At 42.9% G+C, this 27,310-nt stretch overlaps 1 protein-coding gene across 2 annotated transcripts in view; it reads left to right on the top strand.

The window, feature by feature from the left end:
• The first annotated feature begins 1,871 nt into the window (after positions 1–1,871).
• The window catches only part of LOC138966324 (uncharacterized), a 42,126-nt gene continuing 16,687 nt past the window's right edge, over positions 1,872–27,310 (top strand). For both annotated transcript variants that reach the window (XM_070338510.1, XM_070338511.1), the window contains exons 1-23: positions 1,872–2,011; positions 2,734–2,787; positions 3,539–3,699; positions 4,117–4,365; positions 4,860–5,015; positions 10,171–10,366; positions 11,037–11,292; positions 11,551–11,716; positions 11,952–12,122; positions 12,717–12,860; positions 13,253–13,399; positions 13,779–14,150; positions 15,439–15,612; positions 16,190–16,353; positions 19,384–19,566; positions 20,175–20,436; positions 21,003–21,150; positions 22,567–22,833; positions 23,261–23,530; positions 24,282–24,513; positions 24,904–25,123; positions 25,543–25,711; positions 26,438–26,616. In XM_070338510.1, coding sequence (XP_070194611.1) covers positions 1,960–2,011; positions 2,734–2,787; positions 3,539–3,699; positions 4,117–4,365; positions 4,860–5,015; positions 10,171–10,366; positions 11,037–11,292; positions 11,551–11,716; positions 11,952–12,122; positions 12,717–12,860; positions 13,253–13,399; positions 13,779–14,150; positions 15,439–15,612; positions 16,190–16,353; positions 19,384–19,566; positions 20,175–20,436; positions 21,003–21,150; positions 22,567–22,833; positions 23,261–23,530; positions 24,282–24,513; positions 24,904–25,123; positions 25,543–25,711; positions 26,438–26,616 — 4,392 coding nt within the window. In that variant the 5' untranslated portion in view covers positions 1,872–1,959. The remainder of the gene's footprint in view (positions 2,012–2,733; positions 2,788–3,538; positions 3,700–4,116; positions 4,366–4,859; positions 5,016–10,170; positions 10,367–11,036; positions 11,293–11,550; positions 11,717–11,951; positions 12,123–12,716; positions 12,861–13,252; positions 13,400–13,778; positions 14,151–15,438; positions 15,613–16,189; positions 16,354–19,383; positions 19,567–20,174; positions 20,437–21,002; positions 21,151–22,566; positions 22,834–23,260; positions 23,531–24,281; positions 24,514–24,903; positions 25,124–25,542; positions 25,712–26,437; positions 26,617–27,310) is intronic.

The raw sequence follows: 27,310 nt of genomic DNA, 5'->3' as shown, positions 1-27,310 counted from the left end.
ATCCTTCTTAGCGCAACAACTACCCCGCTCTTCTTGTCAATTTCACTGCCTTTGCCATGAGCGGTGGACTGACGATGCTACGAGCATACGGTCTTGCTGAAAAATGGCAGCTACTTGACTAAATATTGTATTTTCGCCTTACGCGACTTGTTTTTACATTTAGTCAAGTTTTGACTAAATGTTTTAACATAGAGGGGGGAATCGAGACGAGGGTCGTGGTGTATGTGTGTGTGTGTGTGTGTGTGTGTGTGTGCGTGTGTGCGTGTGTATGTGTGTGTGTGTGTGTGTGTGTGTGTGTGTCTGTCTGTCTGTCTGTCTGTCTGTCTGTCTGTCTGTCTGTCTGTGCGTGTGTGTGTGTGTAAAGCGATTCAGACCAAACTACTGGACCGATCTTTTTGAAATTTTACATGAGAGTTCCTGGGAATGATATCCCCGGACGTTTTTTTTTTATAATTTTTTCGATAAATACCTTTGATGACGTCATATCCGCCTTTTGTAAAAGTTGATGCGGCACTGTCACACCCTCATTTTTCAATCAAATTGATTGAAAGTTTGGTCAAGCAATTTTCGACGAAGGCCGGACTTCGGTATTGCATTTCAGCTTGGTGGCTTAAAATTTAATTAATGACTTTGGTCATTAAAAATCTGAAAATTGTAAAAAAAAATATTGTTTTTATAAAACGATCCATATTTACGTTCATCTTATTCTTCATTATTTTCTGATTCCAAAAACATATAAATATGTTATATTTGGATTAAAAACAAGCTCTGAAAATTAAAAATATCAAAATTATGATCAAAATTAAATTTTCGAAATCGATTTAAAAACACTTTCATCTTATTCCTTGTCGGTTCCTGATTCCAAAAACATATAGATATGATATGTTTGGACTAAAAACACGCTCAGAAAGTTAAAACGAAGAGAGGTACAGAAAAGCGTGCTATCCTTCTCAGCGCAACTACTACCCCGCTCTTCTTGTCAATTTCACTGCCTTTGCCACGAGTGGTGGACTGACGATGCTACGAGTATACGGTCTTGCTGAAAAATTGCATTGCGTTCAGTAACTGAGTTCGACGGCTTGACTAAATGTTGTATTTTCGCCTTACGCGACTTGTTACTTTGTCATGTCGGTCGATGTATCGAAACGTACAAACAGTTCACAGCAAAGCCGTGGTACTTGTCATTTGTCTCTCTTAAACTCCCCTCTCTTTTCACTCCTGCTCCCCTTCCTATCTTTGGCTCCTGGCACGAAGCAGCTGAAATGCTGTAGTCATTTCCTGAAAGTACCATTTCCTTCACTGTTTTACATGTCCTTACAAAACAAAACAAATAGATAAATAACTCTGAAAATATAACGGTCGTTGACGTGACTGACCTTAGGTCAAGCACGCGATGTAGGTGAGATTTAATCATCAGCATTATCATCACTTTTACTCTGTCACCTCGACCAGTGCATCAATGCTCTAATCCACTGACACACAATCACACCCTCTACACTTTGATAAAGATAAAACCTAATCAGTCAGAAAAACCTCTGTCCAACCCCTAATCAACTAGAAAATAACTGTCAATGTCAGTCAGCCCTTGTCAAGGCCTCAAAAATATGCGATGCTGATTCGTGATCCAGATCATTAGGTTAACGGTCATAATTAGTCCAGAAAAGCGCGTAGAATACAGTCCTTCGCATCCAACTGCGCTAAACAAATACTTTTCAGTCAAGAAAAGCGCAAAGAACGTTCGTACTTACCACGCTAAACTAGTCACTAAAAACAGTCAGAATTTTTTTAACGATCCACCCATCCCACACATCAACCTTTGAAACAAAGCGGGTGCAAGCCGGGGTGTATAAAAGACCGGGTAGATCGAGGTGGCAGGCAAGACCGCGATCCCCTTTACCCCAGGCCTCCACGACAGACAGAAGAAGAAGAGGTGGGACCCACGCAGGACAACCGACAACCATGGAGGCCAAACTCTTGGTCCTCTGCGCCGTGCTGGCTTACGCCGCAGCTGGTGAGTGAAATAATGCTGGATGCGGTCGTGGACTTTCGCTTGTTAGCACAACAATGAAAGTATTGGATAATTCATTTTCGAAGTGTTTAATTTTGTGACTAACATTTTTTTTTCTTGTCAAAAGTTTTTTGTGAATGTTTTTTGTTGTTTCTTTGCACGTTTCTCTCTTTCTTTATTTATCTATGTAATGACTTTATAATATTTTGGCTTTGCTTGCTTGGTTGTTTCCGTTTTTTTTCCTTGTTTGTTTCCTTCCTTCTCACTGTCTTTCTTTCTTCCGTTCTGTCTTTCTTTTTTTATTTATTTCTTTTTTCCTGTCATGACTCTTTATAATTATGGCTGTACTTGGTATTCTACTATTTCTTCATTGTCATTCTTTGTTTGTTTGTTTGAGTGTGTCCTGGTGTCTTTTTCCTCATTCTTTTTTCTTTCTTTATTTCTTTCTATCTTTCTTTCTTTCTTTTTCTTTCTTTCTTTCTTTCTTTTTGAATACATGTAACTTTAATTATCCTAGTATTGACTATACGTCTTTAACCCGTTGCAAACATATACCATGAATGTTTTGTGTAAAGTTTATGCGCCCTTGGTATAACGTTCCTGAATTTAACTCTTTGTCATTGAGAACAAAACAATAACGATATTCACTAATGAATTTACTTACAAACTATCAAAGCATGCTTCTCTGCTTAAATTGAAATATATGCAAATGTGTGTGTTTGCAGGCCCCGTGAGAATGATGACGGAACGCAGCGACTCCTGTGCCCAGACCTGCACACGTGAGTAACGGTTACATCTTCACACAAGTATTCGTAGACTGCATCGTGTATACTTTTAACTCCACAGTTACATCTTCACACAAGTATTCGTAGACTGCATCGTGTATACTTTTAACTCCACACTTATTTCTTCACACAAGTATTCGTAGACTGCATCGTGTATACTTTTAACTCCACAGTTATTTCTTCACAAAAATACTCAAAAATTACACGTAGACTGTACGATGCATTATACCTTTATCTTCTAAGTTATTTCTTCCCACAAGTACTAGTTTACGCATGTATATCTTTAACTCCACTATTATTTGTTCACAACAGTACTCGAAGACTGCTCGATGTATACTTTTAACTTTCAAGTTATTTTTTCACAACAGTACTCGTAGAATGCAAAATATATACATTTACTCCACAAGTACACGCTAAAAAAACACAAAGCCTTATGCTTTGTATCTAATGTTGTATCTAGGCCCTATTGTGTTTTAAAGCCTTATGTCTCATGTCCCATGCCAACTTGTATGTCTTATTTGTCTTACGCCGTTTACCTTTTTGTATGTCTTGTATCTCAAGCCGTTTACCTTTTTGTATGTCTTTTGTCTGATGCCGTTTACCTTTTTGTATGTCTTGTGTCTGATGCCGTTTGCTTTTGTATGTGTTATGTCTTATGTCTTACACCGTATGTGTTATGTCTTATGTCTTATGTGTTATGCTGCACGCCTTGTGTCGTACATCCTCCAATCTCACGTCCTGACAGCGTCCAGCAAGTTCCAGTACCGACCCGGCCAGACCTACACCTACGACTACACCATTCAGACCGACACCAGCATGGACAGCGCCTCTCAGGAGAAAGCCGTACTGGTCATCTCCGCTCAGGCCGACATTGAAGTCATTGACCAGTGTGACTTCGTCCTTGTGGTCAGTTGCACTCTATGCCTTGACCGGGTCGCTCGCGAGCATTCACGTTCCGCTTTATTGACTCTCTCTTTCTCTTTTTTTCTCTCTCTCTCCCTCTCTCTCTCTCTCTCTCTCTCTCTCTCTCTCTCTCTCTCTCTCTCTCTCCGCTTATATTTTAGTCTGTTGTTTCTCCGGGCTGTTTTCCTAAAAGCTAGCAGTAATGCTAATCTGTTCATTCTCACTGAATTATTTATTAATCCATTGATTTAGTTATGCTTTATTCTATTCTAATTCACATATTTCTATCGGGGTTTTTTGTCATTAATATAAATGTGCTCCTCAGATTCTAAAAGAGAAAACTTAGCAACTGTAAGCAACATTACAAAACCAGCTCATTGACCAATGCAAGCCCTCAATTCTCTCCCTTACCTTTCCCAGATGAACAATGTCCGAATTGACGAGTCCAGCCCGTCACGTGACGGCCGCCTGCTGCCCAGTCCCAGAGCTGCGGAACTTCGCCGCGTGCTTGAGGCTGCGCCGCTGCGGTTCGCTTTCCAGGACGGCGTTGTGCAAGAACTGTGCCCCGACCCGCAAGATGACCCCTGGGCTCTGAACATCAAGAGAGGTCTGCTGTCCGCCCTGCAAAACTCCATGGACTCTCTGCAAGGAGAACAGACTGTGGAAGAGGTGAGTGTTGTAGTGTAGTTTTGTGAGTGGTGTACGTGTAGCAATAGTGTTCTGAGTGCTGTATCTACAGTGTTCTGAGTGTTGTAGTGTAGTGCTCTGAACGTCTAATGAGGTCTGACGTCTGCCCTGCAGAACTCCAGCTCTCATTTTGTTACACTAACGATGTTTTATTCCCGCAAAGGTTTTCTTTTCTTCTTATTTACAAAATGTCGAGTTTCAACCACACTGACAAAAACGCTCTGTGAATGTCGAATCCTAGCAAATTCTTGGTTTTCAAGTTGAATGTAGGATTGAATTACAAGAGAACATAGAAAAGGGAGAGTACCAACACAAAAAACACACACACAAACACATACAAATAAAAAACAAAACAAAAAAAGCAAAAACAGACGACGACTATTATCCTCATCCTCGCCATCATTATGATCACAATCATCAGTGAGTTGACACACTTCGCACCTTATTGACCTTGACCTTGACCTTATGACGATCAGGTGGACGTGACCGGCAAGTGCCCGACCAAGTACGAGGTGACGGGCGCCGGTTACTGGGGCAACCAGAACATCAAGCGCACCAAGGACCTGATGGCCTGCACCGACAGACACGGCTACTCCGGCAGTCTCCAGGCCGCCAAGTACCAGATGGCATCCGTGAGTTACTCTTAAAATAATTATGATAATAATTGTCAGTAAGGACAGGTGTCACATGACTGATGTGAAACAGTTGATCGGCTAATGGCAATGCGCTTAAAACTGTTAGCGCACTCACAATCACCGAGAGAGTATATTTTGTCATCATTTTCACGAGTTTTCATTCACAAGCACCTGGGAAATAAATCTCATGTTCCCCGGGGAATAAATCCCTGGTTACCATAGTGGCAGGAAGCCCTATTACATGGATAATCAAAAGCAAACCCAATAGAAACGCTCGAGGATTCTTCGACTCTTTTCATTGGCGTTTCCCCAGACCTAAACAGACGACAAGACACTGCTTTGCAAAGTTCCAAAAACCAACTGGAAAACTGGCAAAAGTAAACAAAAAACAAAACTACTTCAATAAATTCGTCACAAACAAATGAAACCTACCGATACGTTATGTCTTCTTACAAAGTCATGGAGTGTGTGTATCTTTGTGTGAGAAACACGAACGTCAAGTTCAAGTCAAACCAATTGACCCCTGACACACCCATTTTGACCCGTGCACAAGACGTTGTATCGATAAACGAAGCACAAATAAGAAATAATGATAAAAGCAAAGAAAATAGCAACAAGATAAAACATCTCACAAAGCCGAGCAAGCAGATTGACAGGCCTAATGAAAAACAAAGAGGTACTGAGTCGGAAACAAGATCGCGATTCTTTCCTTCGCTGCATGCACGGCGCAAATCTTCTGTGACCTTTGACTCAACGTAGCTTCCACATTCGATTACTAAGCTTAATACTCACAACTGAAAGCCGAGGGAGTTGAATACCGAGATGAACAAAGAGAACTGTGCATCCTCAAACCTGACATATTCATCCCAACATTTTTTGAACTCAAAAATACAGAAAGTTGCTTTCACACGCCAGCTTTGATTGCCAGTGGTTAACCGCACGGAACTCGTGTGGTTATCAGCACGGAACCCGTGTTTCAAAGCATGGCTCCCTGTGTTGATTGTTATCTTATTTTCTCACTACCAAAATGATGACAAAAACGATGTTTGGTGGTTTGTTGTCAGACCAGCTTTTTTTGTCGGTCCTCGGGGGGCATATCGACTGCCTTGGTCAATAAATATGAAACAAAAGACGATATGCTCCCCCTCGGACGACAAAAAAGCTGGTCTGTCAACAACCCATCAAACATATATATTTATCCCATGACCTGCCTCTTTGTCTCTGTCAGCTGAGGAGGTGATTATTCTGAATATTCCATCACAACCATATTATGGATATCCCATCACAACCGAGTTTCGATCTCAACTGTCATTGGTGATTGTCTTTGATTTCAGAGTACAATTGAATAATTTATAGAGGTCATCTGCATATTCAGAGTTTACAGATGGACTACTTTTTTTGAACATACGACTGAAATATTTTGTGGTGTCAAAGTCAATATCACGTATAGGTACAGGCCTATATGTGTCAATATTGAGAAAATAAAGAATACTTCATACGATACGCACATTCTGCATGGATTTAAAGAGCGGAGTCAAGATATTTCGCTGGCTGAAGCGACTGCATGGTCAAAGGCATGTTCAACGAGTTTCGCGAGTGGGATCAAGGGACGATACTCCCTAAAGACAGCCATCTTCACAGAACCGTGAGAGAGAGAGAGAGAGAGAGAGAGAGAGAGAGAGAGAGAGAGAGAGAGAGAGAGAGCTTTGAACTTTGAACTTTATTACAGGAAAGATAGCATTAGGTCCGTAGGACCTTTCTTACAGCTAGTCCTGATCTAAGCAAAATGGTTATAATCGAAATGGGAATACATAGGAACAAACTTTTTATGATGAAAACGCAGACACACGCAATAATAGTAATATAAGAATAAGATCATTCTTTACAGACATGTGATATACAGATATCACAATACGGGCAATACAACCATACATTATCAGAACACACACCAAGTTGACGCAAGACACACACATGCACATTTCAGAAGGATAGAAGGCATACATACGTTTGAGCAACCAGGCACATCACATTAAAGTGATGTTTGAATGTATTTTTGCAGATGTGTTTTGAATGTTTTAAGGTTACTGATCGATTTTAAAGGCAGAGTAAGCCTCCCGTAAACCATCACAGATACGGTCAGGCTTTTACACACAGTACAAACACCATTTCATTTAAACACTCACCAATTGAGAACATCCTAGGTGCCCTCCGTAAAGAGCGAACAATTTTCAAAGAATTTATTTTTGCGTGGTTTATCTTACCCCTGAGCCATCGTGAACCCGTGTGATCCAGTTTTCCCTTTTCACAATGCAGTCGTCATAGTTAGTCATTTGAATGCGACTCGACGTGAGCTTATCTACAATAGCACGTTTTTTTTATGCACGAAACAACGGCTGTGGTTCACAAGAACTCTAGCGATGGCTTTTGACTGTTGAGAGGAACGGCGATTTGCACTGATAAACCGGCCGTCGTCTGCTACGACCCTTGCGTGACCCTGCTTCCGGGCTTTTCTTTTTTTAAACTTTCACAACTTCGAATTGTTCTGATCTTGTCTTGATGAAAAACGAATTCTTTTATGATTAAAGAATGTTTGTGTAACAAGCTGTCAATTTATTATTTAGATTTTAAAAGTTAGGTCTAGCGCAAAAACGAGGCGCCGTTGTTGTTAACGGAACAAGTCTACGAAAATAAATTCTTTGAAAATGTCTCACGCTCGACAGAAAGCAGCCAGGATGTTCCCGTTCGGTGAGCGTTCAAATGGAAGTATGCTTGTACTGTATTTAGACGCTCGGGGAGCTCTGTGATGGTTTACGGGAGGCTTACTGTGCCTTTAAGCATGTAGGTAGGGAGTTCCAGACATAGGCTCCCGAGTATGAAAGACTAATTTTAAATATGTCAATGCGTGGCTTCGGGCAGGCCAGATTATGCTTGAAGGTGGAATACCGAGAAAGAGAGAGAGAGAGAGAGAGAGAGAGAGAGAGAGAGAGAGAGAGAGAGAGAGAGAGCAATCAAAACACAACCCAGTCACCTGGTAGTTCGAAAACTCAATCTGAAACTGACATCGATTGTCGAAGGCATGCCTGCGGTGCATAACTCTGGAAAAGTTGTCGTAGCTGGGAACCCGTTGAGATCCATTCCAACGCCAAAACAATTATCAGAAGAGTCACCATGAAGTCAAATCAAACGTTAGGTTTTCTCATTTGGTTATTTGCTTTGGTTTTAAGTGTATTGCTTCGATTGATAGTTGAATCTGCTTGCAACCGTGCTGTTCAAGACTGTTCGAACTGTCGTCTGCTAGACGGGCTGGTGTGAATCTGAGTCGAGTCAACTGGGGGGTTCAGCGACAAATAAGGGAGTGGCATCAAAATGAAAAGAAGAAGACGAAAAGAAGTTGGAGATACAGTTAAGATATATGGGGAAAAGAAGAGGATGTGAGGTGTTAGATGTATCCAACCTTAGGTGTTCAAACTCAAGACCGGGACAAAGTAGAAAGCGATGTACCGCGACCGATTCTCAGTGCCGACATACAACTTCCAAGCTTTATTGCTTAACGTCTACAACAGGCGAAGTATTGAAGCTTTGGCTCACCTAAACCCGACGACTGAATATGTAAGTGATCCACGTGTGAAAACCGAAACAGAACAGCGCGATGACAGCCAACATTTCTATCCCCGACTGACAAACAGTAACACTGCATGCGAACTGACTTGGGTCAACGATCAAACCAGCACGGACCGAACTGAATTTGTTGCGCTGCCATTATCGTGCGCAATTCTGGTAAAAGTATAAACCCGGTATGCCGAATTGAGTATAACGAAAGCCGATGTCAAATATACACAGGGATATTTTAAAATGACTTTCAAAATGTAAAAGCAGATAGCAGACCTTTTTATAAGCAATATAAATGACTGAATGTCCACATACAAGTCGAATGACGCCGTCCATTATGCTGACAAATGGGAACTAGCTTTGCGCATGAATTCATTGACATGAATTTCGACTGCGGAGGCTTTTGGCAAGCTGAAAACAGGCACGGGCAGGTTTTAGTGGAAAAAGTAAGTGTTTTTAATGAAAAAGTCGGAGTAATGGGATAAATAGCTTACACAACTCGTCCTGAATATCTTGCATATTTTCCCTCGGGTCGATTTTCAGGTATTACCTCGCCAAAGGCTCAGCACTCGGAGTGTGTAACCTATATATGCGCCTATGCCCCTTCTTTCGATTTGAGAAGATTCTTTTCATCGTCCATTTTATAATGACATGTAGCTTATCGTCTCCACATTACCAATATATGGTTCAGCCTTAAATACCCGGTGTTTAACAGAAAAGCACGAGTCATCGTTATTCCGACAGATTTTGAGCTAGATTAGCATTTGAAAGTTGACTGATTCAATACACTCTGTCCAACGTAGCAGACGACACATGAAACGGGACTGCATCGGCTCAGGAAATGAACGATTTTTGCATATATATGTCAAGGCAACAATTACGGGAATAGAAAACGTGAAGCGTTAAAAATATTCTTACCGTGTAAATTTAGTACCAGTCTCCCCGATAATGTAGTTGTATACCAGATCAGAAATAATATGCCAAGTTTAGTTTTTGGAAATGATCCAAGTATCACCTGGTCAGTTTCATATTAGGGGACGTTACTCAGTTGCTTTGGGAATGTTCATTTTTTGGGAGAATGAAGACTTCTGGTACGTATTTTGCTACCAATAATTAATGGAAAAAAAATGCTTCAGCGTAAATTAATCATAATTATAGCTCATACATGTTTATTGCTAAATCGATACAATGTGTAGAGGGTTATTAAATCGTTAATAAATTGGACGGTGTTCAAAAACAGCCGATACCCCCGAATTTTGCATCTGTCGCACACACAAAAAGTAGAACTCACTCGACCTGTCCAAAAAGTTATCAAAACGCCCGCAGAAAATTGTGCCTTGTCAAACTTCCTGTTTTCTTTTGGTTACTGACAATATCGCTATTGAAACAATCACAGTGCACTAAGAGATTTTTACAGCAAGTCTCAAAAATAATTATTGAACTCAGCGATACGCGAAGATGCAGACCATCAGCAAAATGTATACACGCCTTTCCGGACACGAAAATGCAGCACATTAACATGATTTATGCACATCTTCCCCAGGACATGCAGTCCGTGCCCCTGATGAGCAGCGACCACGCTTGCAAGCAGGAGGTGTCCAAGGGCGTGATCCAGCGCAGCGTGTGCACAGAGAAACATCTCTTCAGGCCCTTCTCCTCAGAGGGCAGCGGCGCCCTCACCACTGTGCAGCAGAGCATGACCTTCAAGACCCAGAAGTCCGGCATCAGCGCTAGGAAGGGTAAGCGTCTGCTTTTACATGCATGGTAAAGGAAGAGCTCGTTTCCTTATGCAACACTTCTTAACATGTTTTCCTGTTAGAGAAAGTCCGTTGAAATAGGTGGGCATCGAACGACAGCCAGGGCTCAGGTGCATGAACCGAATGTGGGTGCCACCAAAATGGGAGAGAAGAAACTGTGCGCGGGGTCTGACTCGTTGAAATCACAACAAATCTCAGTTTTAACCAATCCAATACTACTGCGGAGGGCTCCCGTTTGGGTGGTAACTTTGTCGTGCACCTCGGTCCTGTTCTCACGTGTCTCCTTTGACACACATCGTAAGAGAAAAACTCTTCACCTGCTTCGTCATTCATCTTTTCTTTGCCTTTCATCCTTGTAGTGGAATTCTGTTGAAATAGTTGTACACCAAAAGGCAACACCCTCTCGCGTTTTATTTTAATTTTCGTTGCTAAAACGCCGACAAGAACAGAATAAGCAGACTTGAGTATTCGACAAAAGATCTCACGGTGCAAGAGGAATCCTTGCGCTCCAAATTTTGTAAGCACCATGTTGTTATTCTTCTCTGCATCCCCTTGTTGTGAGCGAGAATGTTATTTTTATTATTCGATGTAGTTGGCGAACAGTTACTTCGAAATACGTCTCGTAACAGTTCTTGTTCATGTACTGTTTCAGGCTGGGTCCAGTCGAGAGCGGAAATGACCTTTGACCACGGCTACAGCCTGAAAGACAGCAACGAGGCGCGCATGCGCACAGAGAAACTGCTGAAGACGCTGTGTGAAATTTCCGTCAAGGGCGTGCAACCGGAAGTGCCACGTGTCTTCTCCCAATTGGTAGGCGCTGTGCAGAAACTGGACCGCTCCAACATCCGGGACATTTACCAGCAGCTGCAGGGTAGCCAGATCTGCAGCATGAACAACAAAAGGACAAAGTGAGGGCAAGCACACACAAAATAATACACACACATCTACACAAACAAACAAATAACTAACTAACTGTTATACACAGAAATCTGCGAAAACGGAATAAAACACGATATAGCTGACTGCATTTTGTTGTCTTAGCTGTAAGGTTATTTTGGATACTTAAAAGGTTATCGACAAAACAAAAACAAAAATAAACAGAAAATCTACAACAACAGTGTCTCTATCTGTGTCTGTATCTTTTTCTCCATCTGTGCCAATTGCAGGAAGTTCTTCCTGGACGCCCTGCCCATGGCTGGCAGCAGCGCGACAGTGGACATGATGAAGGAACTGCTGGTCAACGGTGACATCACAGGCATGGAGGCTGACCTCTGGATCGCCTCGCTCGCCTTCATCCCCCAGCCCACTGCTGAGATGATCGAGTCTGCCCAGGTAGGTTTGATGGTCACGTGATTAGATCGCTAAGAAGTCATAGACTTGAAGATGAAAGTGGCTTGTTCAATCTTGTAAATCTCTCAGGTGCCAAGAAAAATGGCCATAAATTATAGCTTCACTGGTAATTAAAGACACCGTTCCCTAGTCCACCCTACCTAGCACGACTCCCCCGTCCCCGCCCGTGGTCCCCCCCTCTTACACCCACACTAATCGGAGTTAACGCCTTCACCAGGAACTCCTGAAGAGCGACAGTCTCAAGCTGAGAGCCATGCTGGCCGTGTCCTCCATGGTGCACAACCGCTGCCAGAAGACGGAATGCAGCAGCCTTGCTGTGGACAACATCGTTCAGAGCCTGAAGGACACCATCGGCCGTTGCTACGTCACCGACGGCAACATCAAGACTGTGAGTTGTGGTGAAGATGGGGATGGTTATAGTGAGATTGATGCAAGGTGCAGATATAACTTTTTATTGATAGTTAATCACATACGATACCGACACTAAGTTATTTTCCAATGCGTGTATGGTTTAGTCAGGTACACAGACCTCGTTCTGGCGTCATTTTGATATTTGTTTCGCTTTTAACGTCGGAAATATACTTTGGAAGGGAGGGTCAAGAGAAGTATTTGTTTACTTAGTCGTGGTCAAGCAACGGAAAGGGACTCAGTGGATTTGAGCTGTAGATCCATATTTCACTTTGAAGCATTCTTTGCAGTTTAACTTCTGATATGACGACAGACTATTTAAATTAATTCATTAGTGATAGAAGGATTGTTTCCTTCTTTCATTACATTGATGCTTATGCCAGTGTTTCTTTCGTTTCATAACAATATGTTTCATTTCTACCTGCAATTTTTATTCTCACATTCAACTCCACTCTTTAAGAGAGGAAGGTCTTAATTGGGCTGATTAGCTTATCCCTGCGAACGAGTCTTAGTATTTCGCTACATTCAAATGGCCAGTTTTTCTCACTTTCTGTGTGTGCTCTGTATCTTGCAGATCCTGACCGCTCTGCGTGCTATCGGCAACGCTGGCCAGTCCGGTGCAGTGGACACCCTTAACACCTGTCTGCACTACCGGGTGCCCATGGAGGTACGGGTGGCCGCTGCTCAGGCTTTCCGCCGCATGCCCTGTGATGCTGATGTAAGTACTCTAATTATGATAAATATGTCTTTGTGATTGTCTGTCTGTTTTTGTAGTATTTTTGTTTGACTGTCTTTTTACATTCTCTGACACAACTATTTTACTTACTGAGCATGCTGGTATAGTGTAAGTGTGGTAATTAAGATAGTCACTTTGTTGTATTACTGTCTTCTTCGAGTTTTATTGCTTTATCATTTCGTTTACTGTTGCGATGCATAGCAGATGCGTTTGTATAGCCAGACCTTTTCTCTCATTCCTCTTCGACTTCGAGAGCTCTGAGATTAAAGCAAGTAAGCCAAATATATAAACTGTACTTTGACACGTACAAGCAGAAGGTGATCAAGAACAATGCTTCGAGTTCTAATAAATATTAACGATGCTTCGTTGAACAGAAGCGCCACCTGACGAGAGTTGTGAAGGACAAGAGCGAGGACTCTGAGATCCGTATCGCCGCCTACCTCCAGCTCATGACCTGCCCGACCCCTGACCTCATGACCCAGATCCAGGTCATCATTGAGGATGAAGCCGATGATTCACAGGTTAGGAGAAATTCACGAATTTCACTATTGTGTTATTGTTTTATTGTTTTAACAGGTCTTTGGGTTTGGTTTTGGACAAAGGGGTAATTTAGATCGTTTAAATAGTTGTATGTTTTCTTTTCAAATTGACCGAAACGATGTCTCTAATCTCTCCCATTTTAGTACTCAGCTTAAATCTTAGTTCTTCTCGTCCAGCATTAAAAAAAACCCACAACACCCGTATGAAAGCATGCACATACTCTGAAGCAGATTTTCTAGGTTTTATTGTTTACTCCTTCACTCCATCAAGTGAACTTCTTTGACATCAATACGCTCATTGGTCTCGAATAAAAACAGTGAAGAGAAAACCACTCTCTCATTCTCTTCTGTCCTTTCACAGGTGGGCTCGTTCATCTGGTCTCACCTGTCCAACCTGAAGGAGACGTCCAGTCCTCTGAAACAGGAGGTCAAGCAGATGCTGCAGGACATTCAGATGAAGAAGCTGTTCGACCTCAACCCGCTCAAGTTCTCCCGCAACTACGAAAAGTCCGCCTTCCTCAGGATGATCAACAGCGGGCTGCAGGCCGAGAGTGACGTCATCTGGTCAGCCGAGTCCCCCCTCCCCCGCTCCGTGTCGGCCAACCTGACCTTCGACCTGTTCGGCCATTCCGTCAACCTGCTGGAGATCGGAGGCCGTCTGGAAGGCGTGGACTACCTCATCGAGACCCTGCAGGCCAACATCTTTGGTGATGGCAAGGACAAGTCTGCCAAGGTGAGACCTTATTGCTCGAGCAGTTCGGTTGGTTTAGTATAGCGATGTGATAAAAAACAAGTCGTGTAAGGCGAAAATACAATATTTAGTCAAGTAGCTGTCGAACTCACAGAATGAAACTGAACGCAATGCCATTTTTCAGCAAGACCGTATACTCGTAGCATCGTCAGTCCACCGCTCATGGCAAAGGCAGTGAAATTGACAAGAAGAGCGGGGTAGTAGTTGCGCTAAGAAGGATAGCACGCTTTTCTGTACCTCTCTTTGTTTTAACTTTCTGAGCGTGTTTTTAATCCAAACATATCATATCTATATGTTTTTGGAATCAGGAACCGACAAGGAATAAGATGAAAGTGTTTTTAAATTGATTTGGACAATTTAATTTTGATAATAATTTTTATATATTTAATTTTCAGAGCTTGTTTTTAATCCGAATATAACATATTTATATGTTTTTGGAATCAGCAAATGATGGAGAATAAGATAAACGTAAGTTTGGATCGTTTTATAAATTTTTATTTTTTTTTACAATTTTCAGATTTTTAATGACCAAAGTCATTAATTAATTTTTAAGCCACCAAGCTGAAATGCAATACCGAAGTCCGGGCTTCGTCGAAGATTACTTGACCAAAATTTCAACCAATTTGGTTGAAAAATGAGGGCGTGACAGTGCCGCCTCAACTTTCACGAAAAGCCGGATATGACGTCATCAAAGACATTTATCAAAAAAATGAAAAAAACGTATGGGGATTTCATACCCAGGAACTCTCATGTCAAATTTCATAAAGATCGGTCCAGTAGTTTAGTCTGAATCGCTCTACACACACACACACACACACACACACAGACACACACACACACACACACACACACACACACGCACATACACCACGACCCTCGTTTCGATTCCCCCTCGATGTTAAAATATTTAGTCAAAACTTGACTAAATCTAATGAAGCCTCCAAAAATGTAATTAGTTAGTATTGTTGTCGGTGACCATAGCAATAATTGGTACATTTTGTAATGCAGAAAAGGATTTATAAGTCCATGGAGCATATCTAAGAACAGAGAAACAAACAAAACATGTGACAACTATTTGAGAAAACCTTCATGTAGGCATCATTATTTTGAATAATGAAATTCATCATGATATGTCGAGTAGGCTTGGCATTGGTAGGTAACCGTTGAACTCGAAGCAAATTATATGACTGAAAATGATAGAGTCCTTTACTTGCCTTGGCCATCGTTTAAACTAAACACTGAACATCTGTCTTCTCTTGTTCGTGATCAGAAGAACGTGGACGAGCTGAAGGGCTCCGGCTTTGCCCGTGTCTTCGGGAACGAGCTGGCGTACAGCCGCTTCCAGGGCATGGATTCCCTGACGTCAGGCAAGACCTTCAACCTGCTCGACTTCCTCATCAATCTCTCGGAGAACCACGACTACACCTTCACGCAGAGTATCCAGGTCAGTTGGCAATCAGGCTGTGCTGCTGAGGTTTATGATCTTACATTAACCGCCGCGCCCCAACAAATCTTAACTCCTGTGCCATTTCGAACGGCAGTTGTCATGATATGAGCATGCAACAATTACGGACCAAGGCTGACAAATACGAGTATTTACAAACAAAATAGTAGGGCCGTAAACAGCAACACTGCATCTTTGTTTCGGGGTTTAATAATTTGAAACTTAGCTAGATAATTGAAAATGTATGTGACTTTCCAGCTGACTGAAGTTAAAACGTACTGCTGAGCGACGGAAGATGTCATGTTATGAGTTAGCTTGGAAACTGTCTGGCAGAGGTCAAAACATTGGCAGTCTAAGTTAATTACATATATATGACAGAAAGTGGTCACTAATTTCAAATTATGCACAAGAGTCTTTGGAAAAAACAACCCATGCAGAGTTAATCTCCACTTAATCCTTGTAAAACACTCCCTTTGCGTTATTTAAGTCATTGGCTAAGCTGATATGACATGACCAACGTTTACCATAACTCCTATCTCTCAGACTAAACACTTTTTCCACTGTACTATATTTACAGTTCCTGGACAGCAGCATCACAGTGCCCACCATCTCGGGTCTGCCCCTGACGCTGTCGGTGAACGGTACAGCCGTTGTGGACATCAAGGCTTCGGGCAGCATGGACCTGCGTAAGGTCTCCAAGAGTCCTCGCAGCCTCTCCGTGAATGGAGAAATCAGACCCAGGTTAGTGTGCAGTTTAGTGTGTGGATGGAGAAATCAGACCCAGGTTAGTGTGCAGTTTAGTGTGTGGATGGAGAAATCAGACCCAGGTTAGTGTGCAGTTTAGTGTGTGGATGGAGAAATCAGACCCAGGTTAGTGTGCAGTTTAGTGGATGGGTGGATGGAGAAATCAGACCCAGGTTAGTGTGCAGTTTAGTGTGTGGATGGAGAAGTCAGACCCAGGTTAGTGTGCAGTTTAGTGTGTGGGTGGATGGAGAAATCAGACCCAGGTTAGTGTGCAGTTTAGTGTGTGGGTGGATGGAGAAATCAGACCCAGGTTAGTGTGCAGTTTAATGGATGGGTGGATGGAGAAATCAGACCCAGGTTAGTGTGCAGTTTGATGGGTGGATGGAGAAATCAGACCCAGGTTAGTGTGCAGTTTAGTGGATGGGTGGATGGAGAAATCAGTGTGCAGTTTAGTGTGTGGGTGGATGGAGAAATCAGACCCAGGTTAGTGTGCAGTTTAGTGGATGGGTGGATGGAGAAATCAGACCCAGGTTAGTGTGCAGTTTAGTGTTTGGGTGGATGGAGAAATCAGACCCAGGTTAGTGTGCAGTTTAGTGTGTGGGTGGATGGAGAAATCAGACCCAGGTTAGTGTGCAGTTTAGTGTGTGGGTGGATGGAGAAATCAGACCCAGGTTAGTGTGCAGTTTAGTGTGTGGATGGAGAAATCAGACCCAGGTTAGTGTGCAGTTTAGTGGATGGGTGGATGGAGAAATCAGACCCAGGTTAGTGTGCAGTTTAGTGTGTGGATGGAGAAGTCAGACCCAGGTTAGTGTGCAGTTTAGTGTGTGGGTGGATGGAGAAATCAGACCCAGGTTAGTGTGCAGTTTAGTGTGTGGGTGGATGGAGAAATCAGACCCAGGTTAGTGTGCAGTTTAATGGATGGGTGGATGGAGAAATCAGACCCAGGTTAGTGTGCAGTTTAGTGGATGGGTGGATGGAGAAATCAGACCCAGGTTAGTGTGCAGTTTAGTGGATGGGTGGATGGAGAAATCAGACCCAGGTTAGTGTGCAGTTTAGTGTGTGGGTGGATGGAGAAATCAGACCCAGGTTAGTGTGCAGTTTAGTGGATGGGTGGATGGAGAAATCAGACCCAGGTTAGTGTGCAGTTTAGTGTTTGGGTGGATGGAGAAATCAGACCCAGGTTAGTGTGCAGTTTGATGGGTGGATGGAGAAATCAGACCCAGGTTAGTGTGCAGTTTAGTGTGTGGATGGAGAAATCAGACCCAGGTTAGTGTGCAGTTTAGTGTGTGGGTGGATGGAGAAATCAGACCCAGGTTAGTGTGCAGTTTAGTGGATGGGTGGATGGAGAAATCAGACCCAGGTTAGTGTGCAGTTTAGTGTGTGGGTGGATGGAGAAATCAGACCCAGGTTAGTGTGCAGTTTAATGGATGGGTGGATGGAGAAATCAGACCCAGGTTAGTGTGCAGTTTAGTGGATGGGTGGATGGAGAAATCAGACCCAGGTTAGTGTGCAGTTTAGTGTGTTAATGGAGAAATCAGACCCAGGTTAGTGTGCAGTTTAGTGTGTGGATGGAGAAATCAGACCCAGTTTAGTGTGCAGTTTAGTGTGTGGGTGGAAGGAGAAATCAGACCCAGGTTAGTGTGCAGTTTAGTGTGTGGAGAAATCAGATCCAGGTTAGTGTGCAGTTTAGTGTGTGGGTGGATGGAGAAATCAGACCCAGGTTAGTGTGCAGTTTAGTGTGTGGAGAAATCAGACCCAGGTTAGTGTGCAGTTTAGTGTGTGGGTGGATGCGGTTTGTGTGTAGTTCTGTCGCATGGTCCTCAGTTGTATACTTTCTCTCATTTTGTCTGCATGTCTGTTTGTACCTGTCCAAAGGTTTTTATTGATCTATTTCTGTTTGCATTCTCGTTGTGTGTACAATTCGAAAAACATTAAGCTGTTTGACATTTACAATTTGTTTTTACCATACTCGAATACGTTTGATTTTGTTTGATATCTGTTTTTTTTTACCAGACACCAGATTGGTTGAGGCCTATAGACTATCCTTTTTTCATTTAGTCAAGTTTTGACTAAATGTTTTAACATAGAGGGGGAATCGAGACGAGGGTCGTGGTGTATGTGTGTGTGTGTGTGTGTGTGTGTGTGTGTGTGTGTGTGTGTGTGTGTGTGTGTGTGTGTGTGTGTGTGTGTGTGTAGAGCGATTCAGACTAAACTACTAGACCGATCTTTATGAAATTTGACATGAGAGTTCCTGGGAATGATATCCCCGGACGTTTTTTTCATTTTTTCGATAAATACCTTTGATGACGTCATATCCGGCTTTTTGTAAAAGTTGAGGCGGCACTGTCGCACCCTCATTTTTCAATCAAATTGATTGAAATTTTCGTAAAGCAATCTTCGACGAAGGCCGGGGTTCGGTATTGCATTTCAGCTTGGTGGCTTAAAAACTAATGAGTGAGTTTGGTCATTAAAAATCGGAAACTTGTAATTAAAATTATTTTTTTATTAAACGATCCAAAAACAATTTCATCTTATTCTTCGTCATTTTCAAATTCCAAAAACATATAAATATGTTATATTTGGATTACAAATAAGCTCTGAAAATTAAAAATATAAAATATGATCAAAATTAAATTTTCGAAATCGATTTAAAAACAATTTCGTCTTATTCCTTGTCGGTTCCTGATTCCAAAAACATATAGATATGATATGTTTGGATTAAAAACACGCTCAGAAAGTTAAAACGAAGAGAGGTACAGAAAAGCGTGATATGCAGCACATCGAAATCACTACAGCGCCAAACAGGCTCGTCACTTTTACTGCCTTTTGCACTAGCGGCGGACTACGTTCAATTTCATTCTGTGAGTTCCACAGCTTGACTAAATGTAGTAATTTCGCCTTACGCGACTTGTTGTATTTTCTTGTCTGTTTCTTTGTCTGCTTTTGTCTGCCCCGCTCTGTCATTCTGTCTGTCTGTCTGCCTTTCTGGCTTTCTTTCTATACTTTATTCTGTCCCTGTGTCCACAGCGGCGCAGTGAACATTGACGGCGAGATGTCGGTGGACGCACTGGTCACACGTACCGGACTGAAGGTCAGCGGCTCTGTCCACTCTAGCATGGCGGTCAAGGGCCGTGTGGAGCTGGACAGGGGCCGAGTGCTCAGCGTGCAGGTCGACATGCCTGATGACCGCTTGGACATCCTCGACGTCAGGTCAGGCTGAGAGCGTTTTGTTGTTCTTCTGTCGAGGCTTAACCGAAAGTTTGTCGTTTTTGGAGAATCGCTTTGGGGACACACACAATCTAAGTTAGAAAAACAACAACCACCAACAAAATGAAATACTAAAAAACAACAACAAAAAGACATAAAACAAACAAATAAAACACAGTGACAGACAGCAACTGGCAAGCTTTTTAAAAATAAGGAAACTTATATAAAGACAATGTATATACACACACAATGTAACGGGAAAATATAAAGGGTATGACGGAAACAAAATGCAGTGATGGAGAGGAAAAAAAAGAATGAAAAAAAAGAGACAAATCTGTAAAAGCAAAAAGAACACCTCTCTTTTCCCGTCGCGATATAACCTTGAACGGTTGAAAACGACGTTAAACACCAAATAAAGAAAGAAAGAACCTCTCTTTTGAGAAATTACAGTCAAGTCTGTTTGTGAATTTTTTTGGGCATGACATAACAGACAGAACTTTACTTACCTGACACAACGAAGTTTAAACCAAGTCCTGATGGTTTCAATGACTCCGTACACAATGATTGATTGATTGATTGATTGATTGATTGATTGATTAATTGATCCACAGAACCAAGTTTTTCATCCTGCACAACAAGGCAGAAAGCGAGCAGAAGATGATCACTGGCAACCGGAAGGAATTCGAGATCTGCACCGGAAGCATTGGCTCCAAGATCAGCGGCCTTGAACTGTGCGGACAACTCCAGTTCCCCAACGCCTCCATGCTGAGTGCTGGCCCTTACTTCCCCCTGACCGGACCTTCCAGTGTCAGCCTGGTTCTTCACAAGAGGGATTCTCACTCTGGCTACAAGGTCCTGGCCAAGAGAGTAGAGGTTAGTGATTTTGCCGTCTGGGTTTTTCTAACATCTGACCCAGCCTGTGTGTGATTCCTTGTCGATAACTGTCTTTTTTGTGCATTTCCTTTTTATTTCTTTGTCTTTCAACGGCCCGGCTGCGCGTGTGCGTGTGCGTGTGCGTGTATGTCTCCTTTTCTGGAAGTGTCTCTCTTTTTCCCTTCCTTTCCCTTTTTTCCTATCGCGTTCTCTCTCTCTCTCTCTCTCTCTCTCTCTCTCTCTCTCTCTCTCTCTCTCTCTCTCTCTCTCTCTCTCTCCCTCCCTCTCTCTATTTTTCTCTCTCTCTCTGTCTTTTTCTATTCCTGTCTTACTGCCTGTCTGTCTATATCCCTCTCTTTGTCTCTGTCTCTCCTCTCTCTCTCGTTCTTTCTGTCTTTCCACCTCTTCCCTACGCTCTCACACTATAGCTCCAGACTCCTATACGAATAGGATACAACACTAGCTTCCACAAATGCACATCCCATGCTTTTTCACAGTGCTCTGACTTCTCCAGGCTGTCACCGGTGTTATCGACTGTTGATTTTAACACCGTTGTTCACGTGCAGAACAAGAGGCAGAGCATCGCTCAGCTGTCATTCGACACCCCCGGCTCCAGTGTTGTGCGCGCTGTGTCCTTCGACATGATGATCGACTACCCCAAAAACCAGGCTGAGATCTCCTTCGCCTCTCCGTGGAAGAAGGCTGCACTTAAAGGTAAATGCTTCTCATCTTGACAGGCGTAGAATCAGAAGAGGACAAATGTATTCATCTTATGGCAGGAGAAGGCTTGGCTGTTGTGTTACTACTCTTTTTATCAACGTGACAGACGGTGTCACTGACACTGATCAGACTTATCTGGAATAACTGTGTTGTAACTGAACCCAGATGACAGATCCTGCCTTTCTTGAAAGCTTCGTTTGAATACTATTCACCGCTGTGCGGAAGTAGTTGGGGAGCGGGGGGTGGGGGTGAGAAAAAACTTGCCTGCATCAGTTTAAATGCATAAGAAGGTGCCTTTAATTATTCATTTTAATTTTGTCCTTTATGTTTGCGCCCCTGATGTATGCAATTTGTTGCAAAGAGACAATTTCTATCTTTCTGTAATCAAAAAACAAACAAGAAAGGTAAGTTGTTGGAACGTTGTTATTGACAACAATAGTATAATAATATTCTGAATTTTGGAACGTTGGCAGTCTCTTTGTTTTTGGATTTATTTTATCTTTCTGTAAGCATAACAAGTCGCGTAAGGCGAAATTACTACATTTAGTCAAGCTGTGGAACTCACAGAATGAAACTGAACGTAGTCAGCCGCTAGTGCAAAAGGCAGTGAAAGTGACGAGCCTGTTTGGCGCGGTAGCGATTGCGCTGTGCTTCATAGCACGCTTTACTGTACCTCTCTTCGTTTTAACTTTCTGAGCGTGTTTTTAATCCAAACATATCATATCTATATGTTTTGGGAATCAGGAACCGACAAGGAATAAGATGAAATAGTTTTTAAAACGATTTTGGAAATTTAATTTTGATTATAATTTGTATATTTTTAATTTTCAGAGCTTGTTTTTAATCCAAATATAACATATGTATATGTTTTTGGAATCAGAAAATGACGAAGAATAAGATGAAATTGTTTTTGGATCGTTTAATAAAAAAATAATTTTAATTACAAGTTTCCGATTTTTAATGACCAAACTCACTCATTAGTTTTTAAGCCACCAAGATGAAATGCAATACCAAACCCCGGGCTTCGTCGAAGATTGCTTTGCCAAAATTTCAATCAATTTGATTGAAAAATGAGGGTGTGACAGTGCCGCCTCAACTTTTACAAAAAGCCGGATATGACGTCATCAAAGGTATTTATCGAAAAAATGAAAAAAACGTCCGGGGATATCATACCCAGGAACTCTCATGTCAAATTTCATAAAAATCGGCCCAGTAGTTTAGTCTGAATCGCTCTACACACACACACAGACAGACACACACACATACACCACGACCCTCGTCTCGATTCCCCCCTCTATGTTAAAACATTTAGTCAAAACTTGACTAAATGTAAAAATGGACATGTCAGACAGCTCGATCAGGCTCATCTAATTTTAAAAAAATAAATCTTATCTTATTCTTCTGACCCAGGTTCCATGATGAACGAAGAAGGCATGAAGAGTCTGACCGGCAGGCTGGATGTCGATGACGACAAGGTCTACTCCGTGACGACAGAGATCAAGGTGGACGACCAGAAGGACCAAAAGCTCATGGTCCTCACACCCCTGGTGGAGATCCGTCGTCCTGGTGCTGAGAAGATCACCATGATCGGTAGCGTTACCATGGATATGCGCGGCAAGAGCATGAACTCTGACCTCAACCTCAACGGGGCCACTGAGAAGCCCGTCCAGGTGCAAGGTACGGTTAACTTTGACAAATCCAGTCGCCGTCGTTGTAGTATAAGTTTCATTGTTGTGGCAGAATACGCTCTGCAAAAGTGATCAAGATTACCGGAAGTTGGAGGCCGAAACATTCCTGTTTGTAAATTTATCGACAGCGATCTCTGGAAGAAGTACATGTACCTTCAAACGTATGCGTGATGTTCTTTAGGTTGCCTCTTTCATGTATCATCAGAGCACCACTACCTTTTTACTTTCAGAGGGTATATTGCAATACGTAAAAAGACATGTAAAGAGACCTTCCAAGAGTTTGCAGATTAATTGATTAATCTAAGGAACAGTCAGAAACACACAGTTCGCACTATAACCACAATAGCTCCATAAACGACTTCACAACGTAGTAGGTTTGACATCACCATAACGCATCTCCCTTGCTCTGTTTCCAGCCTCCTACGTGAACAACCAGAAGGAGAAGAAGGTGAGCGGTTCAGTCCGTTACGGCAAAGAGACCTGGTCCGCCCAGGCCGGCAGCATCCACAGCATCCGCTCAGGCAAGAACCTGCAGGCCCAGTTCTCCCCCGTCATCGTCGTCACAACGCCCAAGGGAGACGTGCTGAAGCTGGAGGGGTCTGCTGACTTCAGACAGAACAAGATGCTCCGCTCCGACATCACCCTCACTGCCCCTGACTTCATGGACAAGCCTGCCAACCTGAAACGTGAGTGTTTGAGAGTGTTGGTGTTGGTCAGGGTGTGTGAGAGTGATGGTGTTGAGTGTAGATAAGACTTGTGGTTCGACATCACCCTGACTTCATAGACAGATCTACCAACCTGAAACGTGAGTGTTGGAGAGTGTTGGTGTTGGTCAGGGTGTGTGAGAGTGATGGTGTTGAGTGTTGATAAGACTTGTGGTTCGACATCACCCTGACTTCATAGACAGATCTACCAACCTGAAACGTGAGTGTTGGAGAGTGTTGGTGTTGGTCAGGGTGTGTGAGAGTGATGGTGTTGAGTGTAGATAAGACTTGTGGTTCGACATCACCCTGACTTCATAGACAGACCTACCAACCTGAAACGTGAGTGGTGGATAGTGTTGGTGTTGGTGAGCGTGTGAGTGTTGTTAGATTATGGGTGTTGATTGTAGCCTGTCCGAAGTTTTATTCGCTAAAACTGGTTTACGTTCATTGCGAAGAGGAGGGTAAGGGGGGCGGGACAATTCCGAAATCCGATAGTGTTGATTGTAGAGAAGTAGTGTTGTCCGACATCACCCTGAAGAATGTACGAAGAAGTGTTTAGAATTATAGACGTGAGTGTATCTAGATTGTGTGGGTGTAAGTATGTCATTAATAGGGACTTTCTGAGTCAGTGTCGCGTGTTGCCAGACTGATTTATATCTAAAATCAAAAACCCAGCATAACACTCTCCTTTAAATGCATCACGTGCACTGTATGATACATGCCTGTCTTACAGTGGACCTGATCAGAAAAGAGCGCAAGAAGGCCACCAAGTACAACCTCAACCTGCGCCTCAAGTCCAAGCCCTTCACGGGCAAGGCCAGCGGTTTCCTCAACGTCGCCGACGCCCTCTCCACCAAGCTGACCGTGGACTACAACGTCTACCGCGTGGGCCGCGACCGCATCACTGTCAACGGCAAATTCAGCAACAAGAGCACGTCCGCCTTCAAGAAGTACACCCTCACATCGTGAGTGGCTGCTTTCTCATTTCACAAAGCTTGACACTACAGGGTTGCCGTTTTCTCCGTTAGTTGTTGCTGAAGATTTGATGTGGTATTAGAGTAGGTCAAGACATTCAACGTACTCTTATTGGAACTTGAAAATCCGACACAGAATCCTAACTGTCTTGAAAAAAAAACCCATTATAATGCGCTTTGTTGACACACAAACAAATCTCGAAAGCTTTGCCGTGTGCTTGAGTATGGCTATCTTTTGAGTAAAACACAGGTGGAGTATATAATGTTCGGCGTAGATTTTACAGTCAACCATGAATATCCAGTTTGAAAACCTTGTTTTGAAGCAACAAATCGAAGACACATCACAACAAATTCAGCATGTTAAAACCTGACTGTGTACAGCTCTGTGGACTTCAAGCGCAATCCCGAGTGGAACGTGCAGACAAGCCTAGACTTCGACCACAAGAAGAAGCGCACGGAAGGCGAGGTCAAGGTCATCCTGGGCAAGGACCCCAAGGACAAGGACAGCCAGCTGCTGCTCTCCGCCTCCGTCAACCGCAAGGTCAAGGACGTCACTGACATGGACATCGACTACAAGATGAAGGCCGCTGCTCCCATGATGGTTAGTTTCTGTTTGTTGTGTGCGTCTGTTTGTGTTTGTTAACATTTCTTCAATGGAGCCTTTGGCATGCTTCTCTGTTTCTTGTTCATATAGACACTATAAAAGAATAAATAGATCTGCCCCCCTTCCCCCATCTCTCTCTCTCCCTCTCTCTCTTGCTCCGCCTCCTCCCACCACTTTCTCGGTGATCTCATCACTTCATCATTTGTAATTTCTTCAACTTCTCTTTGTCAATGAAGGTTTTCTCCCAGGTTTTGCTCAACTGCACTAGCCTTCTGTGTATCTACAACATGAGCTAATTAGCAATTTGCAGACCGCTGAAAATGCTGTGATTTTACTATGGCAGAAGTTATATATGAATATTACCCAGGTTCCTTGCCACAGATGATTTCTTACAAAAGACATGTTGACTCTTGCAGGGCATTGACACCACTCTCGTGGGAGATCACTCTCACAGCCCCAACTCGCTGGGATCCAAGGTGACCTTGAAGTACGGCAAGGACGGCTTCGTCACGGGCGAGGTCAACATGAAAGACAAGTCAGACAGCTCGATCAGGCTCAACGGAGACGCCAGTCTTGCGTTCCCAGGTCAGTCAACACTTTTTTGTGCTCTGCAGGCTGTCCTTGATTAGGTCCGAAGTTGACTTTGTGCAGGTTTCGCGGAGTCTTTTCAGCAAAAAGTCAGTGCCAAAGCTTCGTGCAGCGAGCTTCCTGAAGTAGACTTCGCGAAGTCGAATTTGCACAATTAATTTCAGGCTTAGAGTCATATGAAATGTAGAATAGAGACGCTTTAGTTTATTCCGGTTCACCGAGTAGCTGGAAGCATCCTCTGGTATTAACGAAACCGGTGTAGTTAAGACAATTGTGGATATTTTTTCTCCAAGCAAATTACCACCAACTCTTAAACGAAATATATTTAAAGGGAAATGTAGGTTAGGGTCGAGCTGCTGTAAACTCCTTTTAAAGATAAGAAATTAATTTCAAACTGTGGTGAAAAGTCTCTTCTGTGTTAAAAGAAGGAATCTTTATTTCAGTTATCTTTTAAGCCGTCAGAAGGTTTTCATTATACCTTAAATCTGACAGACTCGACATGATTCCCTCAAAATGTGCAAACAATTCTCGGAATTCTGAAATCTCAATTTGTCATTGTATTGTTTTTATGTCAGCACAAAAAAGGTCTAAAATGTGAACATTTCTGTTGTTGTGTGATTCAAAAGGCCAAACATAATCATTGTGGGAGTTTGTGGTGTTTTTTGCCGTGCCGTGCAGTTCCTTGCCGTGCCATAAATGTAAATGTGAACATGCAATGTGCAGGTTACAGCTACGAGATTGACAGCTCGGTGAAGAAGAGCGGTAAGCAGTACGTGCACACCGTCAATACCAAGACACACAACGGCCCCTACATGGCCTTGATCTCCACATACAAGTCCTCCAAGGACGACACCCATGACGTCACTGCTGACCTCCGCCTCAAGGACTTCTCTCCCATCAAGGTCAGGGTCGTTTTGTTTCATACTACTTGTGGTAACTGTGGATTGCACCTTATCGCTTAAAGGGCAACTACTCTTGCATGACTGTTGCATGCAAGGGAACGCACTCTGCTGAAAGCATCACTGTGGTCCACGTGTCTTCTTTCTAGACCTAAACTGTCCTTTACTTCATTTGGCGACGAGGATGCCGTCTTTTGGAAGACAGCAGGAGTTCGGACTGGAGGGCGGAGAGGACTGAGGTCAGTACATAGAAAGAAGACACATGGAACACAGTGATGCTTTCCGTCAGCCATTTGTATTCCAGCAGAGTGCGTTCCCTTGCATGCAACAGTCATGCAAGAGTAGTTGCCCTTTGAGCGATAAGGTGCAATCCACAGTTACCACATACCCCCACCTTTAAGTTGGCAATTAGCCACAATGTAAAAGTAAATAAGGAACGTGCATCTCACAACTTGACTACTACCGTAGTGTTTGGTGTGCATTGAGCCATGCGAAGGAGGTGTACACATTTAACGATTTTTGTTTAAAGAAACATGTAACGATGTCAATGGTTTATTTTCGACGTGTGTGAATGAGTGGCACAGTCGACCTTACAATAACCTGTGGGAGTTATAACCCAAAGGCCCTCTGATAAAAAAATTTATTCAGTTTTTAACTGTGCAGATGCACAGTCCAAATGACTTTGCCGTTTTCCTGA

The sequence above is a fragment of the Littorina saxatilis genome, linkage group LG5, assembly GCF_037325665.1.
Source record: "Littorina saxatilis isolate snail1 linkage group LG5, US_GU_Lsax_2.0, whole genome shotgun sequence".
In the NCBI taxonomy this organism is placed as follows: Eukaryota; Metazoa; Mollusca; class Gastropoda; order Littorinimorpha; family Littorinidae; genus Littorina; species Littorina saxatilis.
Note: the sequence above shows the minus strand (reverse complement) of the source record. Positions and strands in the feature narration are given on the sequence as shown.